At 53.5% G+C, this 24664-nt stretch overlaps 11 protein-coding genes across 11 annotated transcripts; 6 read left to right on the plus strand and 5 right to left on the minus strand.

The window, feature by feature from the left end:
• Window positions 1–69: 69 nt before the first annotated feature.
• On the minus strand, window positions 70–3362 carry PSV08DRAFT_192732 (MCM2/3/5 family-domain-containing protein; the record flags this gene model as incomplete). Its single annotated transcript, XM_014222665.2, has 3 exons — window positions 70–2021; window positions 2068–3012; window positions 3059–3362. The coding sequence occupies 3 exons, from the start codon at window positions 3360–3362 to the stop codon at window positions 244–246; spliced, it is 3027 nt and encodes a 1008-aa protein (XP_014078140.1). The 3' UTR covers window positions 70–243.
• A 361-nt stretch (window positions 3363–3723) lies between these two features.
• Window positions 3724–4487, plus strand: PSV08DRAFT_406461 (tubulin binding cofactor A). Its single transcript, XM_014222666.2, has 3 exons — window positions 3724–3980; window positions 4048–4134; window positions 4189–4487. Exons 1-3 carry the CDS (start codon window positions 3819–3821, stop codon window positions 4276–4278), a joined length of 339 nt encoding a protein of 112 aa, XP_014078141.2. The 5' UTR covers window positions 3724–3818; the 3' UTR covers window positions 4279–4487.
• PSV08DRAFT_1476 (Tho complex subunit 7-domain-containing protein) lies at window positions 4189–5558 on the minus strand. The gene is made up of 2 exons (XM_014222667.2): window positions 5454–5558; window positions 4189–5406 (listed from the first exon to the last, which is right to left on the minus strand). Exons 1-2 carry the CDS (start codon window positions 5494–5496, stop codon window positions 4400–4402), a joined length of 1050 nt encoding a protein of 349 aa, XP_014078142.1. The 5' UTR covers window positions 5497–5558; the 3' UTR covers window positions 4189–4399.
• Window positions 5559–5694: 136 nt separating this feature from the next.
• PSV08DRAFT_357900 (RNA polymerase II transcription factor SIII subunit A-domain-containing protein) lies at window positions 5695–7360 on the plus strand. The gene has a single exon (XM_014222668.2). It carries the CDS (start codon window positions 5998–6000, stop codon window positions 6904–6906), a length of 909 nt encoding a protein of 302 aa, XP_014078143.1. The 5' UTR covers window positions 5695–5997; the 3' UTR covers window positions 6907–7360.
• A 193-nt stretch (window positions 7361–7553) lies between these two features.
• PSV08DRAFT_1481 (uncharacterized protein) lies at window positions 7554–8489 on the minus strand. Its single transcript, XM_014222669.2, has 2 exons — window positions 7766–8489; window positions 7554–7681 (listed from the first exon to the last, which is right to left on the minus strand). Exons 1-2 carry the CDS (start codon window positions 8396–8398, stop codon window positions 7643–7645), a joined length of 672 nt encoding a protein of 223 aa, XP_014078144.1. The 5' UTR covers window positions 8399–8489; the 3' UTR covers window positions 7554–7642.
• Window positions 8490–8949: 460 nt separating this feature from the next.
• Window positions 8950–11070, plus strand: PSV08DRAFT_192747 (WD40-repeat-containing domain protein). Its single transcript, XM_014222670.2, has 2 exons — window positions 8950–9937; window positions 9991–11070. Exons 1-2 carry the CDS (start codon window positions 8978–8980, stop codon window positions 11026–11028), a joined length of 1998 nt encoding a protein of 665 aa, XP_014078145.1. The 5' UTR covers window positions 8950–8977; the 3' UTR covers window positions 11029–11070.
• A 530-nt stretch (window positions 11071–11600) lies between these two features.
• PSV08DRAFT_376023 (uncharacterized protein) lies at window positions 11601–12449 on the plus strand. Its single transcript, XM_066093316.1, has one exon. It carries the CDS (start codon window positions 11623–11625, stop codon window positions 12403–12405), a length of 783 nt encoding a protein of 260 aa, XP_065949943.1. The 5' UTR covers window positions 11601–11622; the 3' UTR covers window positions 12406–12449.
• A 792-nt stretch (window positions 12450–13241) lies between these two features.
• On the plus strand, window positions 13242–15320 carry PSV08DRAFT_376027 (uncharacterized protein; the record flags this gene model as incomplete). The annotated part of the gene is made up of 2 exons (XM_014222672.2): window positions 13242–13572; window positions 13647–15320. 2 exons carry the CDS (start codon window positions 13242–13244, stop codon window positions 15290–15292), a joined length of 1977 nt encoding a protein of 658 aa, XP_014078147.1. The 3' UTR covers window positions 15293–15320.
• A 576-nt stretch (window positions 15321–15896) lies between these two features.
• PSV08DRAFT_192752 (uncharacterized protein) lies at window positions 15897–17965 on the minus strand (the record flags this gene model as incomplete). The annotated part of the gene is made up of 2 exons (XM_014222673.1): window positions 15897–16854; window positions 16937–17965. 2 exons carry the CDS (start codon window positions 17963–17965, stop codon window positions 16225–16227), a joined length of 1659 nt encoding a protein of 552 aa, XP_014078148.1. The 3' UTR covers window positions 15897–16224.
• A 1554-nt stretch (window positions 17966–19519) lies between these two features.
• PSV08DRAFT_357905 (uncharacterized protein) lies at window positions 19520–22237 on the plus strand. Its single transcript, XM_014222674.1, has 7 exons — window positions 19520–19604; window positions 19746–19780; window positions 20273–20588; window positions 20642–20694; window positions 20762–21010; window positions 21078–21714; window positions 21763–22237. The coding sequence occupies exons 1-7, from the start codon at window positions 19601–19603 to the stop codon at window positions 21894–21896; spliced, it is 1428 nt and encodes a 475-aa protein (XP_014078149.1). The 5' UTR covers window positions 19520–19600; the 3' UTR covers window positions 21897–22237.
• Window positions 22238–22250: 13 nt separating this feature from the next.
• On the minus strand, window positions 22251–23585 carry PSV08DRAFT_213481 (mitochondrial carrier domain-containing protein; the record flags this gene model as incomplete). Its single annotated transcript, XM_014222675.1, has 3 exons — window positions 23322–23585; window positions 22759–23083; window positions 22251–22629 (listed from the first exon to the last, which is right to left on the minus strand). Exons 1-3 carry the CDS (start codon window positions 23554–23556, stop codon window positions 22251–22253), a joined length of 939 nt encoding a protein of 312 aa, XP_014078150.1. The 5' UTR covers window positions 23557–23585.
• Between the last annotated feature and the right edge of the window lie 1079 nt (window positions 23586–24664).

The raw sequence follows: 24664 nt of genomic DNA on the forward strand, positions 1-24664 counted from the left end.
CAAGAGATGTAAAGAGTCTTGCAAAAGCTAGACACATATAAGGCACGCTGTGTGAGACTTCAAGCAGACCAACACAATACATCCATATATTGAGCTTCTGAAAACATGGATATCATGATCATCTATTCAAACGCAAGGTAGCAACCAAACGACATGCTACGTTACACCGAATTTTCCATCACATCATCAGGCCAGCAATGAATGCCAGTAGCGGCATCGAATCCCAATACTATGCTCAAGAGCTTAAAAGGTACCAACAACTTTCTTCACTGTCCTCCGCATACCCTCACCCGTGATTTGCACAGCGCCCTCCAGCTCCGCGCTTCGTAACACCTCTAGGAACTCCTGGTTTTCTACTTGTTCGCTCGCGCCTTCTCGGACACTCTTCATCAAGTCGCTCAATCGTACGCTCTGGCCAGCAGAACCAAGCTCATCGAGCGAAGCCAAGACTGCACGCTTCAAATCCTCCTTTCTGCGACGATCGCTAGTCGAGGTGCCTTCTGTAAGGAGCGACATGTCGATCAATCCCGTGCGTGCATCAGTAGCTGCCTGCTTGAGCGCCGACTTGATGAGGCGGACGGCTTCGTGGACATCGTCGGCTGTGACCTCCTCAGAAAGACGCATCTTGGCATGGGCTTCCGAGAGTCGAATCATTGACTCCAGCTGACGTGTAGTTGCCGTGATTCTTCGTTCTTGCGAGCGGACATCAGCACCCAGTCCACGCATGGCGACATACGCATCTACAAGCGCTTTCGATGCAGGCTCAGTAATCTTGGGGTGAATGTTGGAGCGGGCATAAGAGATGTAGGCAGTCAAGAACTCAATGGGCAAAACCTCGTTCTTCGCAGCATTCTCGGGTGTGTCTTCAAGGTACATGCCAACCAAGTGACGAGCCATGCGACGATCGTTCTGCTCATCGATACGGTCCAAGACAAGGTAAACGAGATCGAAACGCGAAAGCAGGGTCGGCGGGAGATCGATATTTTGTGGGACTGGGAGGTTGACGTTGTACTTGGAGCCGATGGGATTGGCAGACGCTAAGATGGAAGTACGCGCGTTAAGGGTGGTGATAATGCCGGCTTTGGCAATAGAAACAGTCTGCTGCTCCATGACTTCGTGTAGAACAGATCGAGTAGCTTCTGACATCTTGTCGAACTCGTCAATACAGCAAACACCACCGTCTGAAAGTACTAGAGCACCAGATTCGAGGACCAGCTGTCGAGTCTCTGGGTCGCGAGTAACGTATGCAGTCAAACCAACAGCTGAGGATCCCTTTCCAGATGTGTACACACCACGCGGTGCGATTCTGTGGACGTATTGCAGAATTTGGGACTTGGCGGTGGATGGGTCACCACAGAGCAGAACGTTGATGTCGCCACGGTACTTTGGACTACCACCCTTTTCGAACTGCTTGTTGGTGCCACCAAAGAGTTGGAGCAAGATGCCCTTCTTGACGTCCTCCATCTCATAGATACTGGGGGCGAGCGACCGAGAAAGTAGCTCGTACACATCAGGACGAGCACCGGTGGCTTTGATCTTCGCTTCCTCTTCCTCGGTAACTTTGCGAGTTTCTTCCAAATCACCAGCTGCATGCTCCGCAAGTTCCTCCTCAATTGTCGATACATCAATACCCAAGCGCTTCTTATCAACTTTTTGGATATGCAGCGCATCGACATAGGTCTTAAAGATGTTTTTGACTGATCGTTGTCGTGGGTTGATGCGGACCTGGTTGCATTTGAAGATGCCAGTAATCTCTACGCGGTCACCAGCTTTGCAGACATCGACAAGTTCATCGTATGCGCAAAGGGATACTGAGTGCGGTGTTTGGCCATCTGGCATATCATCAGGAGTCTCTTGTAGCTTGATGACCTGCTTGTTGGCAAACCCGGAGCGGTTGTGCACGATTTGCATCGAGTTGGGCGACTCGCACACCGCACGCGGGCATTTGGTAGGTTCGGTGATCTTACCGCGGTCAATGTCTACCCTGACCGTATGGTTACACACAGAGCAGCGGAAGAAGGCTAGTGGTGTTAGCTACTACCGACAGATTCTCATACTTCAACTTACCATCTTTCATATCAGGAATAATTGGAGTAGTCCTAATAACCAGGCCCTTGACACTGACAAGTTTGTCCATATCACCGGGATTCAGCTCGCGCAGATTGATGGTCTTATCCAGGCCAAATGGCCTTACGTTGTAAGTCTTTTGATCCACTTCGCTGACCAGATTGGGGATCTCCGGGAATGGAGCAGGAGACGGAGCACCAGGAGTGGGTGCATCAGAACTCGGCATTGGGGGTAGGGAACTGGAATCACGGTCTCTGGGCTGAGCACCACGTTGTTGCTGCGAAAGTTGAGTCCGCATCTCCGCCATTCGCTTCTCGGCAAGCTCGAGCATAGTGTCCTTTATAGCAACATCCATGATGGGGATGATTTCGTTGGGGTACGCCTGCAACTGGTGCCAAAGCTTCCTCGTGGGCGGATAGGCCTTGAGGTTGCGAGCATCCAAGTTCAATGGCGTGACACCAAGCTCAAGCATCATCTTCATGAGATCAACGTATTCTCGAGCCATACCTGGATGGTTCGGAGGAAGATTCATGCCTTCTTCCAGCTCACCATCCTGAATCATGCGATACTTCTTTTGAAAGTTCATGAGAAAGTCCCTCATTGCATGACGAGCATCCACCAGAGACACGTTAGTTCCCCAAATGACTCGTGAAGAGTTCCCACCCAACACGTCGGCATCAGAAGTATCTGGGTTGATATTGGAAAATGTTGCTGCATCTGAGGCATCCTGGACAGGCATGCCATTCTCGTCGACGAACAGTCTGCGGCGGCGATTGGTAGAGCTAGTCCCAAAGACATCAGAGTGGATATCATTGCGTCGACTACGTGCTGCAGACTCTGAGCCACGGACGAAGAGGGCGCTACTGCTGCTACCCGGAATATTGCTCTGGGCATTGCGGGCTCGACCAGGGCTAGAGCTGGATGCGTAGTGGATAGGCGACGAGTCTGTACATGTTAGTCATGTCACTGATGAATTGCCCGTTCTCCATACCTCCGATATTCATGGCCGACGCCTTTGGTGTTGCACCACCATCGCTTTCCTCAGCCCCATTTGCAGGGGCAGGCGAGGACTGGAAGAATAGAGGCGATTGGGTCGAAGTGGTCTGAAACCGTGCATTTCTTGGAGTTGCTTGAGGTCCACGTTGTGAAGCTTGTGTCGCCTCGGATTGGAGTTGCTCGTCCGGACCTACTGGTGCTGGACTCGATTGCATCTGAGAATTTTGGCCACGAGCGCTTCTCCTTGGCGTCGCCGAGGCCGAAGTGCGCTGAGAGCGACGCTGGGGTGGGGAAGACATTGTTGGGGCGCTCTATGCGGCAGCCAGGGTGAATGTGTTGATGTTGTACTAAGAGGGGTTGCCAGGGAGGTGGAGTTTATCGCGCCCACTCCTCCTGTGGACGCGTGGGACGCGTTCTGGTCTAGTCTGTAAAGGGACGGTTAAGTGGTCTTGGCACTACAGATATCGACCTAGCTGCACGCATATGAGAGATGTTATGCAGGGGAGTGGGTTTATCAAGGGATGTAATATCCAATTCTTTGTATTGCTGCCCGGGGACTGCCATCTTGGTGTTGGTACATGTCGAGACCAGTCTGTAGACAAGGTCAGTGGGGCAGTTTAGCCCCGCGGCCAGACGAACATTTCCAAGCAGGCAACAACCAAAGCCAGGAAGCTTAAACACAGAAAAGCCGAGTTCCTTGTGAAATTGACACCAATCCTTTCTGTTTCTACATACGCAACCCCCAAGTATCCGCTATGGCCCCTCCGTCCAAGCTCGCAATAGCAACTGGCGTTGTGCTCCGCTTAGTGAAGGAGGAAGCAAGCTACCATAAAGAGATTGAGCAGCAAGAAGCACGCGTCAAGAAGGCCGAAGCCAGTCAAGATGAACACAATGGCGAATACACACTCAAGCAAGAGGTACGCTATGTCCCTATGCCCTAGGGCTTCACCAAAACCCTGTAATCAGCCACTAACTTCATTACAGCGTCAAGCCCTTCAGGAGACCAAGAACGTACTGCCCGGCATGAAGGTCAAGATTGAGCAAGCAGTCGAGAAACTGGAAGAGGAACTTGTAAGTTGGACAACTCATGAAGTACACAAAAATGATGGTATTGACCAAACCTAGGAGAACAGCAGCGAGGCTTCCGAGGAGGAAGTCGCAAAGGCAAAGGAGGCCGTTGCAAAGGGAAAGGCTGCCATGAGTGAGGCTTCGTAAATCAGGATTGTTATGCTCCGACTAGATGATACAAGCCCGTTACGAAAGATGAAGATACATTGATACCCGAACACCGCGCTATGCAGGCAAATCATGAGAAAAGACACTGTTCCACATGTAACTACGACTCGTCCATACTCATTGATGGTCCATCGTCACCGTCATGCTCACCGTCTTCCAGGTCTTCCCCCTCTTCTAACCCATCAGAGTCATCTGCATTGGCATGGCCTGAGTTGGCAGCCAAATCTGCCATTTCAGTGTCCTCTGCCGCACCAGACCTAGCTGAGGGTGCGACACTGACGTCTCGAGATAGAGGCTTCAGCCGATCTTGGGGCGGTGCTCGTAGTGACGACCCTTCTCCGCCTTGGCTGGCATGTACGGGCGTCATACCGCCGTCCGGCCGTGGCGTACCAGCATGGCTGACATCTCCCCTGGACATGCTGCCTTCTCCCTCGCCATCCTCGTCCCCATCCTTCATCATGCCCTCCTTGCGCTCAGCCTCTTCCTTCTCATCCTTGATCATGCGCAGCATCTCCCGAGCCTCCTCTTCTATGCGGCCAAACTGTGTGCGGCGCTCACTCCATGTATCCTTGGCTGACTGTACTTCGTGCTCAAGCTCCCGTATCTCTTGATCCAGCTTCACGTGTGCATGTGCTTGCTCATCGCGCGGCTTGAGCATCTTACTGCTTGTGATCTTTTCGGTCAACTCGTCGTATGTCTTACGCACGGCGAGTGTTTCCTTGGCTTCGACGAGTCGGACGCGAAGATCTTCGATGGTCTTGCGCACATGGTCCTGCTTTGCCTCGATGGCCGTCTTTTCCACGGCGTATCGCTCGCGCTCTGTGTGATTGCTGTTTGTCGTGAATTCGGCGCGTAGAATTGCGTAGTCGAGCAGCGAAAGCTCGTTCATGATATCCTTGCGCCATATCTCAATGTTGTGTGCCTGCTGTTCGCGCTCGGCTTTCAACGCGGCTGCTTCCTCCTCAGCAGCTGTGCCGTCTGGCGGCGGCGAGGGAAGCTGTTTTGGGCGTGCATCTTCAAAGAATCCCGGCTTGAGCAGGCGACCCGCGGCGTTTGTGTATGGACGAGCCTCAACTGCTAGAAGGCGCGATACATTGTGGAGCGCATCTGCTCAGGTTAGAGGGAGACTCGAAGCAAGCAATAGCTGGTTCTACCTTCATCTGCTTGGGACAACAGGCCCCATTCCTTTGTCGCCATCGTTTCGGTGTAGAGGCGCGAATATGCGACAGCTGTTGGGGTCACTGGTGGGGGACTATTGCAGCATTCAAAGTCGCGACGCCGCAGTTTGATGGTCCATCGCGGCGTCTGGCAGGGATCTGAACTAGCGCCAGGGCCCATCCGACGTCAGATATACACCTTTGGTGCCTTCTCCTTCATTACACTCAGCTCTCTATTCTGATCATTCGCTTTGTCGCTTTGTCCATAACACTGTTCAAAAAACATTATTTTCTTTGAAGTCTAGGCTAGCGAGATGCACCCGTGAATGTTGTGGGGTTCTCGACCCCAGCCAATGCCCACGCTGCCTACGTACCACTCGTCCATGGTTGGCATAACTACAAGTGGAAACCACCCTTTCAGCGATCTTTAAAGCCCAACCGACGAGCTACACAGTACCCCAACTTCGATACCGAACCCCGCGACATATCAAATTTCAACACCTCTGCACAAACGTTTCGCAACGCCCCCGTTGCCTACACCATGCCGGCTCTTACCCTGTTCGAGCTGGCCCGTCAGCGGCTTATCAAAAACATCGACATGCTCCGCGACGTTGGCGATTTGCCCTACTCTTTCCTTCAGCCTGTTCTCCGATTCGTACAAAGCCCCGACCAGCTTATCGAGCTCGAGTCCAATTGCCCTCAGCTTCTCGGAGAGACGGGTGAAATCTGGCTCCGCTTCATAAAACGAGACATACCAGACTGGGAGAAGAAGCCACATGAACCGCGCGACCCTCAGAACTGGAGTAAAGTCTACCGGAAGCTGAAGAAGGACGCGGAGCGCGAGAAACAGGCCGATCAAGAGGCGCTGAAGCAGCAGATGAAGGCGATACAAAAGGATCGCGCACAAAACAAGACCCTTATCGTGGATAGCAGGATTGGGTATGGTTCTGGAGGCAGCAGGATGTTCACGGGCCGAACTACGACAAGTTGGGGTCAACCTTCTGGTGCGCCTGCGAAGACAGGCAAAGCCGCTTTCGATAAGCTGAAACGAGGCATGTTCGACCACGGACGTGAGCGGCCAAAAGCCAGCCAGATACCTGCGCATCTCCTAGCCCAAAGGAAAAGGCCCATCCAGCAAGCTCCGGCGCGTATGGTTCGAATGGCAGAGAGCGAGGCTCCTCGGAGCATGGTCTTGTCCAAACAGGCCTCTACATCCATGGCAAACAGACCGGAGCCTTCAAGACCTGTGCCCTCTACAAGCCGTCCCAACATCACACAGCGACCAGCGCCGCAACAGCGCAACCCACCGCCACCGTCACGAACCTCGCTACCTGCAGGGCAGCAGTTTAGCGCGCCGAAGCCAAGGCCAGCAAGTGGAGGTGTAGCTCCCGCTCCCAAGAGAAAGAGGGAGGAATATAGCATGTTTCATACAAAGAAGAAGAAGGTGTAAGAGCAGGATGAATTACGATCCTCTTTTATGGAGTGTCGGAGGATTATTGGCATGCCAAGGATACCGATAGATCGACCATGGACTGCCTGGGAATACGATATGTGGCTTTATATGCACAGCAAACAGGGCGCTTTAGTGTTGGACAATACTTTATAGGATACATGGGTTGAAGTGGAATGCTCACCCAAGATCTGCATTGCGTGGCGTTTTTTTTTTCATATTAGCAGTTGTCTGCTTTTTGTGTTTGCCGGCGTCTCTATTTGTTGACTTGCTTCAAATGTGCACATATTTTATTGTTTTGGTGCATTTTGAGGTTTCGTTTGTTGCGAAGCAGTTGATTTCAGGGGGTCAGTTCTTTCGGATACATGCCTGTTTGCATGATAGAACTATTTACAGTAAAGCACAGTTACAGTGAACAGGTGTTCTAGAGTTTCCAGTTTCTTTGAGACTTGTTGGTTTCCCCGTGGTGACTTCTGTATGACTGATTGTCAGACGCAAATTCAGTTCTGTTTCGAGGATACGCTTTCTTTGCTGATCTCGAGAGCAAAACGTGAACATTTGAAAGCCCAAAGCATCAATCAGATCATAACTCGAAATTGCTATCCGAGTATTGTCTGATCGACGTTTATTACCGTTTTGGTCTTTTGATCGCTCAATCTAAGCCAGTGACGGACCAAGACGTCACAACTATACAAAGCTATGCGTGACGCTTGATATACAAACCCAGGACAAACATCTACTCTGTCGCCTTCTCTTTCGCCGGCCTCACCATAAGCTGTCACAAAGTTAGTTCAATATTTAATCAACCATACTCTCAATTTCCCCCCCCCCCCTCCCCCCTCCCCCAAAAAAAACTTACAGTAAGATCAAGCGTCGTTGTTCCACCCCACTTCCTCAAATCAAAGGAAACCTCCTTCACCCTCTGAAACCCAAATCGCGCATACAACGGCGCGCCCGCCGGACTCGCCTCAAGAAACGCGACCACGCCCGCCTCATCCGCCCTCTCACACCCCCATCTCACCAGCATACCCCCCGCACCCCTCCTCTCATGCTGCGGTAACGTAACCAGGGTATCAAGCACATAACACGGTTTCTGCCCCAGGACCTCCCTCTTATTCGCATTCATCACGCTAAAAACCTCGTTCCACATTTCCGGGTCGCTCTCCTCATACGGCTCGGGCAATTTGAGATCTGCATCGACTTCCTCCCAGGTGCGCAGCGCAGCGCCCTCTTGCTGCGGTTTAACGTAGCGCCAGCGGGCCCCCGCGATCATCTCGCCAGTGGAGGCGTCGACGCATTTTAAAAAGAGGACTCCGTCGGCGATGCCAGTGCGGATGGATTCCGTGACTTTGGAGAGGGTGGCTTGTGAGGGCTCGCCGCGCGGGTAGAGCATGTGGTTGACGGTGTTGCGGAAGACTTCGTGGCGGATGCGCATGTATTGCTCTGCTTCTGAGGGGTCGAGGAGGGAGATTTGGAGGTTGGGGTCCGGCATTTTTTTTGTTTGGTTAGGTGTGAGGGTTGAGGGAATATAGGGAGGGGGGGAAAGGAAAGCGTAGGTTGGAGTCACGGTTATGGGATGGTGAAGGTTGGGGAGAAGAAGTGTCGATTAAGGATGGCTGTTCACTTATGTATTGGTCTGACTAGTTTATCACTTATGATGACTCATTTTTCCCCTGTCCAGTACATGTAGCATCTGGGTTGCCTTATAGAGTCGAGGGATTGCGCCCTTTTGCTCCACGCCCTTTTGCTCCACAGTCTTGCTCTCGCGGGGCATATGTTCTCGGAATTGAAATGTCAAGTATACGGTGGATGCTGTGCATTTTGTAAGCTAGTTTTTTAGAGCCAATTGATTACTCGATTTATTGAACAGAGACGTGCAACATAAGACCACCACCACCTACCTACCTCTTTGGTGGTAAGGCTGGACTAGCGAGTGGCGGGCATGTGAGCGGGTGGTGGTCGCGTTGTTCGCTAATCCCGGTCGCGTCTGGCTGATCCCTGCAACAATTTTCTCGACGTTAGTTTTGCGACCATCCGGCCTGCACCTCTTCGCATCCACAATCCAACGGCAATGGCACCCGCAACGACGATTCCGCACAAGTCGGGGGGACACCAGCGATACAAAGCTGCGAAATCGGACGGCGCGTCAAAACATCAAGCAGACCTTGCTGCTGGCGACGGCGATGCAGAGGCAGGCGCATTGCAGCCGGTGAAGGAACCGCAGGAAGAGGATGAGTTTGAAGATTTCGGCACAGAAGGAGAGGATGAAAACAAGGGGGCTCAAAGTGAGGAGAGCGACGAGGAAAGCATAGATATACAGCTTGAGCAAAAGGAAAAGAAAAAGGAAAAGCCGGTATTGCCAAAGGATGCTGAAGAAGAGGAGCTTGAGCGTATAATATTTGGCGACTCAGAGGGCTTTCGGCAAGGATTAGAAAACTTCTCGCTCGACCGTACAACCGGCGCATATGGTGACGATTCAGACGAATCGGGAGCAGAAGAGGCATCTCTCGATGGTGTAGCAGACCAGGACTTGTTCTTCTTTGACGCAGGTCCTGTTGCTGCACCAGCAGGCTCTGTAGCACCCAAGGGTACAGAGGAATCGGATGACGAAGACGAAAAGCCTGCGTGGGAAGATAGCGACGACGAGCGGCTGGTAGTTAGTCTGGCGTCGGTACCTCAGCTGAGAAAATTGCGGGAGACAGCAGACGATGACGTAGTCAACGGTAAAGAATACTCGCGGAGGTTGCGCAAGCAGTACGAGAGGCTCTACCCTACACCCAACTGGGCGGCATATGCGACAGGCAAGGCCAATAAGAAGCGGAGACGCACAATGGAAGAGGATGAGAGTGGAAACGAGTCGGCAAGCGACATGGACGTTGATGATGAGGATCTATCTACAGCGCCGCTTGCAAAGCTGTTGAAGGATGCCGATATCCTTTCGCGGGTCTCGAGGGGCAGCGCGAAGCGAAGAAAGCTTCAAGCCGGCACCATTGACATTCAGCGTCTGAAGGATGTGTCCAAAGCCGGACCGGTAAGCAGAACGAGGTCAATACATGATTCGATAATAACTAACAGTTTCCACAGTCTGCCATTACCTCCCTATCATTTCACCCTACTTACCCGCTATTGCTTTCCTCCGGACCCAGCTCAACACTATACCTCCACCACGTCAATCCAAATCCGCCGAACCCAAATCCTCTACTGACATCACTGCACGTCAAGCGCACGCCTCTTGTCACAACGGCATTCCACCCATCTGCATCAGACTCACGCATCTTCCTGAGCGCACGTCGCCGCTACTTCCACGTTTGGAATATTGCAACCGGGCGAGTGGAAAAGGTGTCGCGTGTCTATGGTCACCAGCACGAACAACGAACCATGGAGTTTTTTGCTTTGTCACCAAATGGCAAATACATGGCTCTTCGGGGTTCATCTAGAAAGGGCGGCGGTGTCATCAACATTCTGGATGCCCGAACGCTCCAATGGACAACACAAGTGCGGATCGAATCACGAGGCGGCATTGCAGACTTTGCGTGGTGGGGCGATGGCACGGGCATGTGCATTGCAGGCAAGAACGGTGAAGTTACCGAGTGGAGCGTCGAAGACGGTATCGTAGGACGTTGGAACGACGAAGGTGCCGTGGGCACCACGGTCATTGCGCTCGGCGGCAAGAGCGGGCGCGAGAACTGGCTTGGAGGCGATCGATGGGTAGCAATCGGCAGTTCAAGCGGAGTAGTCAACATCTACGATCGTCGCGCCTGGAGCGAAAACGACCCTTCCCTCAGCACCGCGGAAGCCGATGCAAACGGCGGTATCCCTCCCGCACCGAAACCGCTGCGAGATCTCCAGAATCTTACAACGCCCATTTCGCATCTGGCGTTTACACCAGATGGACAGGTGCTCGCCATGGCGAGTCGCTGGAAGAATAATGCGATGAGGCTGGTGCATCTACCTTCTGCTACTGTGTTTAAGAATTGGCCGAGTCAGAAAACGCCGCTGGGACGGATTACGGCGGTGGCGTGGGGACGACCAAGTGAAGATGAGGAGAAGGAAGGGAGTCTGGCGCAGTTGGCAGTTGCCAATGAGGCGGGACATATTAGGATGTGGGAAATACGGGCTTGATTTTTTTGGGATGCGCGACGAATACAATTGTGTGCCTTTCCAGAGAAGCTGTGATTGTGGTCCCTCCTCTTGTTTGCATTGGATGTGTTTGTACGCGTCTCTCATCGCAACCGTAGTTCGCTATTCTGCTGCCTTCGTCGCAACCGCAGTTCGCTGTGCTGCTGCCTTGGTCGTAACCGCATTTTGGTTATCGTACCCAATAGAGATTTGTCTATTTGACATATACCCGTTAGGAGGCTTTGGTAGTAATACCAACCTATTTTTTAGGGTTTAACAGGGTCTCGCAGAGGTCCACCCGAATCCTTTTATTACGTACTTTGACTGTAAAGTCAATTTTTTGATACGCGATTCTGGCAGGTTGGGGTGTGGCCTGCCATTCTTTTCTGAGATAATTGATCTGATACGCTATACAGCAAACAGAGAGAAAAAAGTCAAGCGATACGACAAACATGGACAATAACGAATACCAACAGATTTTGAATAACATTCACCGTAGACAAGAGTCTTTTTTCCGCAAAGTATCAACATAGCCGGCAGCAGTTTTCGACGTATACTACTAGGGGCGAGGATATCCTTTCTTTTCGGGGTTGAACCATGGGCAAGAACAGAAATCGGAACAAGAACAAGAATAGAGCCAAGCGAGCAAAAGGTGCTGGAGGCGACGATGGCGAGACGAGTAAGACACAGGCGGCGAGTTCGAATGTCAATCAGACGCGTGGGGGCAATACGAAGACAGTGGCAGACGAGCAGAAAGAGATCAAGGAGCTGGAAGAAACACGGGCCAGCGATGCACAAGATGCGGTTATTCCAAAAGCTCCAGCAGGCACGCTCAAGGCCAAATGCGATTCGGTCATTTCGAACGCTTCGGGGGGTCCTGCAGATGAAATCAAAGTCGCAGCGCAAGTGGCTGGACGGCCAAGGTGGAATTTGCGAATCCGTCGATGGCTCTGGCGGTGCTGGCCCTGTCGCTTGGTACGATGGACGTATCGTTTTCTAGTTGCGTTGGTGCGAATCGACTGGAACGACCAGCAAAGGGCGGCAGATGTGGTGCTGGCGGTGGGACTTGGTGGATCAGTCGTATTTGGAGTCTACGTGGTTGGTGATTTCCTGCTCAGGCATTGGGGGGAGCTCATGGCAGTCTTTCCTTTGGAGTGGTTCCAGGTACGATGTGGCTGGTTGAGGAGCCAAGTGGACCAAGCAGTCGATTGTCTGGGGGATATTTGGAGACGTCTTGTTGGTCTGCTGGAGAGGGGAGCATGCTCCGGTATACGAGCCAAGATGTCGGTGCTACAGCTTCACTGCCAGAATGTGCTGCGAGGTCATGGACCTTGGCTGGCTGCCTGGTCAGCATACCCCGACGCAGAGGACGGCATTTGAGAGCACCATGGCCGGCAGACAGGCAGGTGGTGGTGGTGGTGGTGTGTCGGATATCGCCTAACGCGGGTTGTATCGAGTGATGGGATGGTTTGATGTTCGCGTCGAGTCTAGCGCCGAGTGCACGTGAGGGCTAGTGCAGGAAGTTTAGGCGGTGCTGCCGCTGTCGCGACATGGCAATGCAGCAGGCCGAGGGCGAGGGCGTGTGTCTGGCTGGTGCGTGTGCAGGGCGGGGGAGCACAATGCAGACGGGCGTGTGTCTATGTGTAGTAGATATGTGCACACTGCTTGCGAGGAGAAGGACGGTGACGTCAGACAGGCACATGGCCGGGTGCCGCATGGAGCGTTTCAGCCGGGAGGTGCCATGTGAGTGTCGAGGCACGCGTCGGGGCCCTGTCGAGCCTGTGTATGTGTACATGTGTATGCATCACGCGGCGGCGGCCGAGGCCACGGCTGGGATATTCTGGTGTATATGTATATCCACGCAAAGGCCTCCAAGAGTCCGAGTGTGTATGCATGCATGCAGCCCCGGCAACTGGCCTCTCTGCTTCCTTTTTCCCACTGCCCCCCCCCCACACGCGCACTCGCAGTCGTTTGCGCATCCCATGCCCCAACGCTCGCTGCCCGCCCCAAGCGACCAGCCTAGTCCGCGCCCGGCCTAGCCACCGCCGCCCGAGACGTGCCCCATCCACGCCTGCACCCAGAGTCTGCCCTCGGGTGCGCTGGTGCGAGGGAGAAATCTCTCACCCTCTGCTGGCCCCAGGTGGACCGCCGACTCCGGACCGAGACGCGCAGCAGCAGCAGCAGCCTCTGTCTCTGCCACCCAAAGCGCCAGCGCCATGGCGACTTTTGCGCCCTCGAATTTTGCCCTCGACGCCGGCGACGACAAACCCCACCACGAGCCCCCACCACCGCCTCTCCCACACGGACCCTTTGCCCACCAGCTTAACCCTCCCCCAACACAGCCCTACTCGTCGGCCACGCCCAAACTCTCCCCACGACCCTCGCGCGACCTCCGCCACCACCTCTCCTCTGGCGCAATGGCTGGCGCAAACACTCACGCGCCCATGGCCGTCCCAGGCGGCCGCATCAACCAGCCCGCCCACGACCACCGCCCAAACCTGCGCGACATGGGCTTCGCCGGCCCCCGCAGCCCCCCAAACAACAAGAGTACGTCTTCACTCATTCGCCCTCCTCTCCCTCTCCCTCTCCCTCTCCCCCCGCCCCTTGCTGACCATGCCCAGATACCTCACACGTCCCATGCAAGTTCTACCGCCAGGGCGCATGCCAGGCAGGCAAGGCCTGTCCCTTTCTGCACTCGGACGAGCCGCTGACGGAGCGTGCGCCTTGCAAGTACTTCACAAAGGGCAACTGCAAGTTTGGCCAAAAGTGCGCCCTGGCCCACATCCTGCCAAACGGCCATGTCGTCAACCGCGGAAACGCTGCCAGCCACTTTGGCCGCATGAACGTCCCCCACCACCAGGAGCTGCCCATCAACAGCTCCCTGCTGACCATGCAGGCACACATGGGCGGCATGCAGCCAGCCTACCCCTACGCCCTCCAGGACGACTACGTCAACCACAAGAACCAGTACGACATGATTCCCACCATCGACACCACCTTTTCCTCCCACCCCGGCTCAAACTACGGCTCGCCGCCAAACGACAACGGCCGCCTCCCCATCTCGCCCACACACAAGGGTCTTAGTGTCATGGACGTCGGCTTGCCTGCCTCTTTTGACAGCCAGGGTGTCTCTACCATGGCCCGCTATGGCCCCATCGCCTCGTCTGTACCAGCAAAGTTTCTCGCAAACTCGCCCCCGTCTTCGTACCAGGCTGATTCGCCTGCGCTCCGCAACCTGCACGACTCTGCATTTGGTGATGGTTCGCGAAGAGGAATTGGCGCGTTGGGCTCTTCGCCACCAGAGTCGGTAGAGCAGCCCACGGGAAGAAGAATGCTGCATTCTGAGCTCGCCGCCAATCGTTCTCGTGGTATCATGTCATCTAGTCTGGGCGCACGGCCTGCTTTCAAGGACGAGGAATGGGATGAGACGGATATGATTGGCAAGTTCGAGGAGGATCTGCTGCCAAACTCGCTGAGCGACCTGCTCACCCCACAGGAAAAGATGCGCCGCTTCTCGCGCGACCAGGGTGAGAACGAGAGTTCCTTCTCCCAACGTGCTGCACAGTCTAGGCTCGGTGTGTCGCCAACCGCATCCGACCTCAAGTATGGATCTCCCTCGGCAGCGACTGCTTCTCCTTCCAGGTTCCAGTCCATGTGGGCCAAGCCTCGCGGGCCAACATATGACAATGCATTCGAGTCCGGCTCATTGCCGGGACAGTCGGCCTTTGGACACGTTGGCTCGCCGCTACGCAACTCAAGCCTCCACCCTGGAGCGAGTCCTTCACTACGCGCCATCAGCCGCCCTACCACCGGCGACGCGAGCCCCTACCTATCTTCGCCTCCCCGCCAAGCTTCGATGAGCATGATCAGCCAGCAATTACAGCGAACTCGTCTGTCCACCCGAGACGAGGCAAGCATAACCAGCAACCCGGTCCATCCTGGCATCAACCGTGTTACCTCAGCCACTAGCATCGGGAACTCGAGTGGACGTCTTGGTATGGATCGTGCAGTTAGCAGCAGCAGCATCAATCGCGAGAGAATCGAGGAAGAGCAAGGCCTATTTAGCATGGAAGAAGAGGAGGACGTCAACAAGAGCAGGGATGGTGCATCCACCACTTCCAGTACAAGCAACAAGCGCTTGAGCGGACTGTCATGGGGCAGCGGAGGTGGCAAGGCCAGCCCCAACCTCGCACCCGTTGGTGGACACCGTACTACTGCTACTTCGGGCCTTTCAAAGGATACGGGAGTCTGGAATAAGAACACCTAGACCCTTTTTCCCCGGCTCCAGATGTTGCTCTGCCTTCCCCTTCCATACGCGACTTGTCTACGACACACCAAGAAAAAATATAGCATACCCCCTTTTCAACCCGGTAAACAGTTGGAAATATTGAGCGTTTTGGGCGAATTTTTGTTTGCATTTTTGGGGAAGACATACGACCTCTTTTGACTTTATGCGTGGTGTTTGTTTGTTTGTTTGTTTTACTTCGGCATATACAAAAAAGTCTCGGAGCTTACAGCTATTATACAGATATTTCAAGCGAGGGAGTGTGGTGCAGAGCAGGCAAAACATTGCAACACAGTGATTGCCAGATTCTAATTTCCCATTCTCGGTTTCCCCACTTTTTCACATTATTGCTTTGGAAAGAACTGGACGATTTTCCGGCAAAGGGTACCCCATTATTCGATTTTGAGCTTTGGTTTTCTTTTTCAACTTTTAGAGTTGGATGGAGTTATGGTTTTTTTTATCTCAACTCAAAGTCGCGGATATGTGGTTCTATCAATGGCAGTGTGGTGTCTGCTTTTTTTTCCCCACCAGATCTCATGGGTCATGACTTTGTTTTTATCTGTTTTCTTGCAAATCTGATATTCTCTGTTCGGTTTTACATATGAAGGAAATTAACGAAAAAGGGGGTGTGTATTGGAGAATTTTCAGCTGAGAGTGTATATTCAGAGGAGGGAGGAGGGAGGGGGACGGTGTGACGAATTCTGATATGAAAGTGGAAAGGGCGTGATGGAAGCAGAAGAGAAATCAAGGGTAGATGATGAAATAAGGGATAAATCCATGTATTCGATAATGCAATCTAGAAAGTCGAGGTACTACAATCCAATCATTTCCAACCTCGCTCATACTACTGTCGCGAAAGAAAACAACAAGACATGAAGATGAATGAGTTCGCCCAGCAAACCAACTACACGTATTCACAACTTGGCCGTAGCCCCAACCCCCAACGCCACATCCCCCTTACTCCTCTCCTTCAACACCCTCCTGAGAATCTTCCCACTCGCACTCTTAGGAATCTCGGGCACAAACACCACTCCCCCCCTCAACCACTTATGATTAGCCACCCTGCCCTCCATCCACTTGACAATCGCCCTCGCCTCCTCCTCGCCCGCGCTCGCCCGTATCCTCTCCGCAGGCACCACATACGCCCTCGGCACCTCGGTATGGCGCTCGTGGTCCTCTACCCCAATGACCGCGACATCATCCACGACCTCACTCTCCATCAACTTTCCCTCCAACTCGGCCGGCGGGACCTGAAACCCCTTGTACTTGATCAACTCCTTTACCCTATCCGTGATGTAAAAGTTATCATGTTTGTCCTGAAAGCCAATGTCGCCTGTTTTGAAGAAGCCGTCGGCGGTCAGGGCGGCGGCGGTGGCGGCGGGGTTTTTCCAGTAGCCTTTGAAGATGTTGGGGCCGCGGAGGTGGAGTTCGCCGGGGGTGGTGCCGGGGGCGAGTTCGGAGCCAGAAGCGGACATGTATTTTGCTTGCATGTTTGGGAGGAGTTTGCCTACGCTGCCTATGGAGGTATACCATTCGTCCCAGGGCTGTTTTTTTTGAAAGAGGGGGTTGGGTTAGCGGGGGGAGTGGAATGGATAGGGGGGGAGCGGAGAGGGTGGGAAAATTTACCTGAGTATGTGTAACGGGACTTGTTTCGCTCAAGCCGTATGCTTGGTTGATTTTCAGACCTAGTCGCTTGTGTACGGCGTCGACGAGACCTTTTGTGAGGGGCGCGGCGCCACTCGTGATCATCTTTATGGACGAGAGGTTGTACTGGGTCACTATGCTGTCTCGGGATAAGCGCACAATGACGGGGGGTGCTACGTATATGAAAGTGATTTTGTGCTCCTGGATGGCTTCCAGGAACATCTTTAGGTCGAAAGTGGGCATCACGACGAGCTCGATGCCTCGGTGCAGTGTCTGGTGTACGAGCCCGGTGAGACCGTAGATGTGGAAGAAGGGGAGGACGCCTAGAAACTTGTCTTCTGATGATGAGTACCAGTGGCCTACACCCCCCTTTAGAATAAGCAGGTCTGCGATGATGTTTCGGTGGCTGAGCATCACGCCTTTTGGCAGTCCAGTTGTACCAGAACTGTAGGCAAGGAATGACAGGTCTTCGGGGTTGGCTTTCCTTCTGCGATACCGTTCTAAGATGTCTGTCTTCCGAATACTGGTCCAGTGCTTGCACTGACTGGATTCATCTTTTTCAGATCCCAGCAAGATGACTCGATCGTTTGCGATGCCGACTTTCTTTGCAGCCTCCAATGCCGTTTTCAAGAACGTCTTTGTAGTGGCGAGTGCCTTGGCGCCAGAGTTCTCCAGTTGGTAGGCCAATTCATCTTTGGAATATCCAGGGTTTGCAGGTGTAACAATTCCACCTGCAAAAAAGGTGCCGTATATGACTGGCGGGACATCAATATCATTTGGCGCATAGAGGGCCAAAACATCATCTTTCTGCCAATCCCAGAGACTCCGGAGGCCCTCGCCGAATGCTGTGGCTTGGGTCTTTACTTGGGCGAATGTGTATTTTCGGTCAGAGTTGATCGCACGGTAAATGACCTTGTCATCTGAGAAGTCGCGGTCTTTCCGCTCAAACATGAGTCCCCATAGGTCGACATCCGGGATCTCCACGTCTGGAAACGGCGAATTGGAAGGCATGTTTTGTGTTGGTATTGGACAGGGGAATCAAACGGTTGTCAGCTCACGCGCAGTAATATAAAACTGGAAATTGTATGTTTGTTTTTAATTGGCGCCGTCGTGCAACCACATACACCGTAGGGTTCAAGGCGGAAGGGGATTAGTCGAGTCATCGTGGGGAACCTCGGCTTCCCCGTACCATGACGTTACCACTTCCGAATCTCGCGCCATTGCACCGGTTTGTCAGCCTCGATTTCTCAAAAAGGCCCCTGGTTTTCTAAACAATTGCCCTACTTTGAGTAATCCGACAGTTCATACTAGCTACACTAACTGGATAGAATAGTGCTACGAATGTCTACGGTCCTTTGTAATGGTTACTCAGCGAAAAAACTCTATCCTAATTTGAGCCGATTTCAGTCATCACTGAACTACGTGCCATATTGGGAGATGTGTCTGTGTCGGTTTGTTGAGTGTCTAGAAGGCAGATCATTCAAATCTTGCTATTTTATCTTTATTTTTAGGTTTTTGGTAGATGATCAATGGAAAGTTTCACGCCGTATTCAACGCATGCTTGCCTACAATGAATTGAAATAAAAGTAATCGGGGAATTCCAGAAGCTCGGATTATGCAATTCCATCTGGGTCCAAGCACGAGATAAAGGTGCGCAAGCTGCCTGAGCCAGGCCACTGTCTTCTGGTCCGTCATGCGCACGTGACTAGGCGTCGGATCCCGGAACATGTAGTAGGTACGTGAACCATCGGGAGAGCCGGAAGGCAGCCACGAAATGATATACGTGGTCAGCACAAAGGCCGAGGCTAACGGAAGGCGATCGAAATAATGTCCCGGCCATACCAGCACGGGTGTGACGGGGTTTCGTCTTGGTGCACAGCGTAGGCTCGGCGCCATGGTCCAGCTGATGATGGCAAAGTGACGATGTGGTGGTTCGGCATTGTTTTCTGGGGCTCGGGCTGCCGCCACTCAATGGCTGGCCGGTTGGATGGGCCACTGTGGGTGGGCGACAGCATTGTGTACATACATCTGCCTACGTACTCGATGCATGAGGTGTGGGTGGAAGCTAATGCTTAAAGGAATGCCGCAGACTAAGGACCGTTCCCGCATGCGCACGGTCTACCGTAATGGTGGGGGAAAGGCGCGTGCGAGCAGTCAACCGTCCGACCGAACGACCCACCCTCTCTATCTCTCCCAGTTCATCCATCAGGGTGCCTCGAGCGCAGCTCCATCTCGGCCGCATTCGCATCTGCCTCCAAGATCTGCCGGAACAATTGCTCGTCAGGCAGCGGCAGGCGTCGACTCGCTTGGGTGCAAGTGGATGCGGACCGGCCGCCTCTGGCTCCCCCCAAGGCTCGACACAGTTCACGTCGGCAGCCGCTGACCAACCGCGCTCTTGGGACTCTGCTCTGCTCTCGGATCCGGCGTGGGCGGCGTGATTGGCTGGCTGGGGCTGTGCCGTGGGGAGGGCTGCGCCGTCGAGGACGCATACGGCGTCATCGCTGAGGCGTAGGCGGAAGAAGGGCAATTTCTCTGCAGCGTGATATCTGCACCACTGCCACGACTGGGTCCTACAGGCCGTCTCAGCTGGCAGGGAGCCCGGCCTTAAGCAAGTGTCACCGGCAGCTGCTTCTCATTCCACACAGGATGGGTAAGTGCCCCTCGACTTCCCCCAATCCCCCTCCTAACGTCGCCATCCCCATCCGTCGTCCGCCCTCCGCGCCAGCGCCATCACGGTTCTGCCTCTCCTCATAACCAGGGCCGCCTTCCTGCTGACTTTTTGGCCTGCTAGATTCTGCAGGAGACACCTACCGCCCCAGTGACCGAGTGAGTACAGCCACCTCTTCTCCTTTGCCCGTCCCGTCGCCAATCGTCTGCTGCCAACCATGTCGCCAGGCGGCAAGTGAAGCGCACTGCACTGCACCGCACCGCACCGCACCGCTCCTCGCCCGCCCCTGGGCTGACCTGCTAGCCGTCATCCCGTCGAGAGCAGCCGTGGCAGACGGGCTGCTGTTCACTTCCCCTTCCCCTTCACTCCTCACTCCAACCCCCCCATGGTGCGCGGTGTTCGCTGGTGTTGGTCAGAGGCACGTGATTGGCCGGCAACTGCCGTCGCGCGTTTCGTTCGTCGTTGCCCAAGCTCCGAGCTGCTCACGCACGCTCGCCCGCTCGCGCAACCTCTCCTTCTAACCCCATCAACCCTGCGAGCCTGCACCAGCTCGCATCACCCACCCGCAACCCGCTCCAACATCTCCGCTTCGACGCATTGATCGACGCACCGTCGCAATCATGTCGTACGAAACTGACAATTATGACCAGCGCGACCGCTCCCCTCGTCGCCGTTCTCGCTCCCCGCGACGCTCCCGACGCTCCTACTCACCTCGCAGCCGCTCTCGCAGCCGAGAGGACTACCGTCGCACTGAACGCCGCTCGCGCTCCCCCAACAGCGGTGCTCAGGGTGCAGGAAGCTACCAGTCGTACGGTGCCAGCAGAGGTGGCTCATCGCGACCCACTGAGAACAAGGGCGAGATGATGCAGAACATTAGGGATTCTTCGCAACAAGACCGTCGCGTCTACGTCGGCAATCTCTCGTACGATGTCAAGTGGCATCACCTAAAGGACTTCATGCGCCAAGGTACGGATGGCATGTGTTGCGTCGCGTCAAGAGATGGGCTAATGTGGAAATAGCTGGAGAGGTCCTCTTTGCAGATGTCTTGCTACTACCGAACGGAATGTCAAAGGTAATGGATGATGGCTTGTCTTGATCGTGAGAAGGATGGAGGTTGACTGGCTTTTGCTTGGGTGTAGGGCTGTGGCATCGTGGAATATGCAACTCGGGAGCAGGCGCAGAACGCTGTTGCAACGCTCAGCAACCAGAACCTCATGGGACGCCTCGTATACGTTCGCGAAGACCGAGAGGCCGAGCCTCGATTCAGTGCCCCCGGCGGTCGTGGTGACTTTGGCGGCGGTATGGGTCGCGGCGGCTACGGTGGCTTCGGTGGTAATAATGCTGCTGCTGGAGGTCCAACCGGAGCACGACAGGTCTACGTCTCCAACGTTTGTACACCCATTTCATTGTTCCCTTGTGTTTACATTGCTGGTCTTTGCTAACCATTTTGCCTAGCTTCCCTACAACGTTGGCTGGCAGGACCTGAAGGACCTCTTCCGCCAGGCTGCCAACAATGGTCAAGTCCTTCGCGCTGACGTTCACATTGCACCTGATGGCCGCCCAAAGGGTTCCGGTGTGGTTGCATTCGAGACACCCGAGGATGCCCGGAATGCCATTACCCAGTTCAACGGCTATGACTGGCAAGGCCGAAACCTCGAGGTTCGCGAGGACCGCTTTGCCGGCGCTCCTGGTGGATTCGGCGGTCGCGGAGGCTTCGGAGGCCGCGGCGGCTTTGGTGGTGGCTTCCAGGGCCGTGGTGGCTTTGGTGGTCGTGGTGGTTACGGAGGCTTTGGAGGTCGCGGTGGCTTCAATGGCGGATACGGTGGTGGTGCCGGTGGCCCTGGTTTCGACCCCAACGCCGCTCCTCCTGCCCCGAACCCATTCACAGACTTTGCCACTGCAGGCGGAGAACCCAGCAACATCATCTACGTTCGCAACCTACCATGGTCGACTAGCAACGAGGATCTTGTCGAGCTCTTCACCACGATTGGAAAGGTCGAGCGTGCCGAAATTCAATACGAGCCCAACGGTCGCTCTCGCGGAACCGGTGTAGTTGAATTCGAGAAGGCTGCCGACGCAGAGACGTCTATCGGTATGTTCTGCAAAGCTTCTGCATGTCAATTTACTAACACGTTCATAGCCAAATTCACTGGTTACCAGTATGGCGGTAGGCCTCTAGGCCTTGCCTACGTCAAATACACCAATGTGGGCAACGGCGATGTCATGGAAGGTACCGAGCACACTGGCGGCCTGACCCAAGACCAGATCATGTAATCGGTTGTTTCATTCGCCGTGCATCTAAGACACTGAGCATCTACATGACGATACACGCACATTTTTTATTTGCTGTGGTCGCGAGCGCCTTATCGGGAATGATTTTTTTCCTTTATCTCACATTTGCATCTCTCCACAGAATGGGATCTGGAGAGAATATCTTGCGAGTCAGTTCTGGTATCGGGGAAACACTGTAGGAGAACAAAATTTCCTTGTCTACACTAAAAGCTAGCTGTTGAGATGTAGCTATAGCATCGAATGGGAACTTCGTAAGGCTTATGCACATGCCTTTGCTTGATTGTTCTATTTTTTGTGTACAAATCTTGACTCAACTTGAAGTGACCCAGATTTTGTCTATTGCAATAACTTCATCATCCACTCGTATGCGGCCCATTGCACGGCATTGACAATGAATGCGCGTACACTGCATATGCCCAAGCCACGGACGAAGACGCCTGCGCCTTCTGTCCGGTATGCTTGCCTGGCAATTTCAATTGAGCTCATTCGCTTCTTCTGTGTTTCCGGTTGCAGGAGACCACCTCGCTCTCCGTCTGTTGCCGGTGCATGTAGTACCTGGGTCTGCACTCTCGTCTTGATCATATCCAGGGGAAAAATGGACGTCCAGCTAACAACGCCAGCCAACCCACCACACATGAGTACTTTCATAGCTGTTTCCTGATCCGAATCATCCGGCGAACTCCAAGCCTGTTTAGACATTTCATACGACCAAAAGCTAAGAATTCAGTTAGTCAGCCACTTCCCTCCATACTTGTCACTCCTTCCTTGACGTGTTTTTTTTTCCTCTCAAGTGGAGAGCACGGATTTTTACGTTGTTGGGGGAAAAAAAGGGAATACTACTCACTAAAGCCCATACCCGACCGCATCCCTCACACTCGTAATCGCACCTCCATAATACAACCCCCTCACGCCCTCGGCCCGCCACACATCTCGGGCCACACTCCACGACGTCGTGCTTGAACTCGTAGAAACCTGTGCTCTGCACTTGATTAGCTCGGTAGGGGCGCTGACGACGAACGAGGCGAGGCCGCCTGTTACGCCTGCGAGAAAGACTTTGGAGAGGCTCGAGGGCGTGGTCGGGGTGTCGTGCAGGAGGGATAGGGTGCGGTTGTAGGTTACGAATAAGAGGCCATTGAGGGCGCCGTAGGTGAGGATTGGTGCTGTGGCGCCTATACTGGAGTGTTTTTGCTTGTTAGTCGGGTCTCTTTCTCTCCTTTTTCTCTCTCTCTCTCTCTCTTTCTGGGGGATGAAAGAGGGTTCAAGCAAGGAAGGGATGAATGGAGTGAAAAAATAAATAAATAAATAGGATAGAGGCTTTCTTTCTTTCTTTTCTTTGGTTCTAGCAACAAAGAATTCGTGACATTGGAGAATAGTGGTGGACGACGATGTTGAAGTTATTAGTCTCACCTCTAACTAGCGTTCCTGCATTTTCAAATTGCGCTTTGAAACCTTGCAGGGTTTGGAGTTGTGGTTGCAACGCTGCTGCTGTTGTTATTGTGGTTGTTGTTGTCGGTGTAGCTTCTACTACATGTGGTGCTGGCGTGTTTCCTGCCTGCAGACGCGTCTTTATAAGGTCCAGTGGGTTGCCGATGATGATGCCTGCTGCGCCGGAAATGTAGCCGGCCCAGAAGTCTGCGGACATGATTCTGGATTTTTTTTTTATTTGTTCCTATTGGCGTGTGGGAGGGAGAGGGAGGCGAAAATTATGTAGGAACGGTTGGGGCAAGTCTAGTACTAGGGAGGGGGATGCAGGGTCTTTGGATGTTTGGGTGTGGGGTGGGGAGGGGCAGGGATTTTGAGGATCTAGGACAGCCGAGGCTCAGATGGATGTGAGATGGGAATACGATGGTGGACTTTTTGGAAATGGAGTATGCATAATTAGTGTGTGGGTCCTGCATTTGCAGTATTGACTATCAAAGTGAGTCTGTGGTTATGCTATTGCCAAGGTTAAGACGAGTGATGGTCTGCAGAGTTTTGGTGCGACATTGTCTACCTAAACATGAAATCCTATCGCTTCACCTGTGCATGTATTTGTGAGAATATGAGGAGTAGTTTGGGTCGGTCGTATTCACTTGTTGTGCCTGCTGTGGACATCCGTTATCACGGGATGGTTCATGATATTGTTAAGATTGCGTCAGTCATTCCCTCTGCTCATTGTTTGAGTTTGCGATGCATTTGTATAAGTTATAACATAAGTCGTGAAATTTACCTCGTCTCGGTGTAGGAACTCTGGCTTGAAATTGCCCTTGAGAAAACTACTTTTCGCGTCCATAAAACTGGTACCAGGACAACCCTATCACGTTGATGCGTACCCTGGCAACCAAGCCTTGTCTGTGAGATTTGATGCGTCTTCTGTTTCTTGTACAGTGGTTGGGATTGGACTTTCAGTCGGTCATTGTTGATTGGGTTGGCGGTGCTAGAACAGCGCCAGCACATGATTACTTGTTAATTTCGGCTGCTCTTTCTAGAAAGGACAGATGATGATGGGCACGTCAGACCGCTCTCGGGCTTTCCGAACCTATGTAGCTCACAAAATCGTCCATATATTTCAAAGAGTTACAATGAATAGCCCAGGTGTGGTAACGAACAAAAGTGAATGAAGCGCCAAAGACGTTCCGATCTCCAGCATGCATGATGTGTGTCATTCTCGGTGGCGTTGGCATATCGACCCAAGCGAATAGACTAGAGCCGGTTAGAGCTCGGACCATGAGGCTGAGACAACCCCCGATGACCTTCACCCCGCCGCCACC

Source organism: Bipolaris maydis (assembly GCF_028858645.1).
Source record: "Bipolaris maydis strain C4 unplaced genomic scaffold PSV08scaffold_1, whole genome shotgun sequence".
In the NCBI taxonomy this organism is placed as follows: domain Eukaryota; kingdom Fungi; phylum Ascomycota; class Dothideomycetes; order Pleosporales; family Pleosporaceae; genus Bipolaris; species Bipolaris maydis.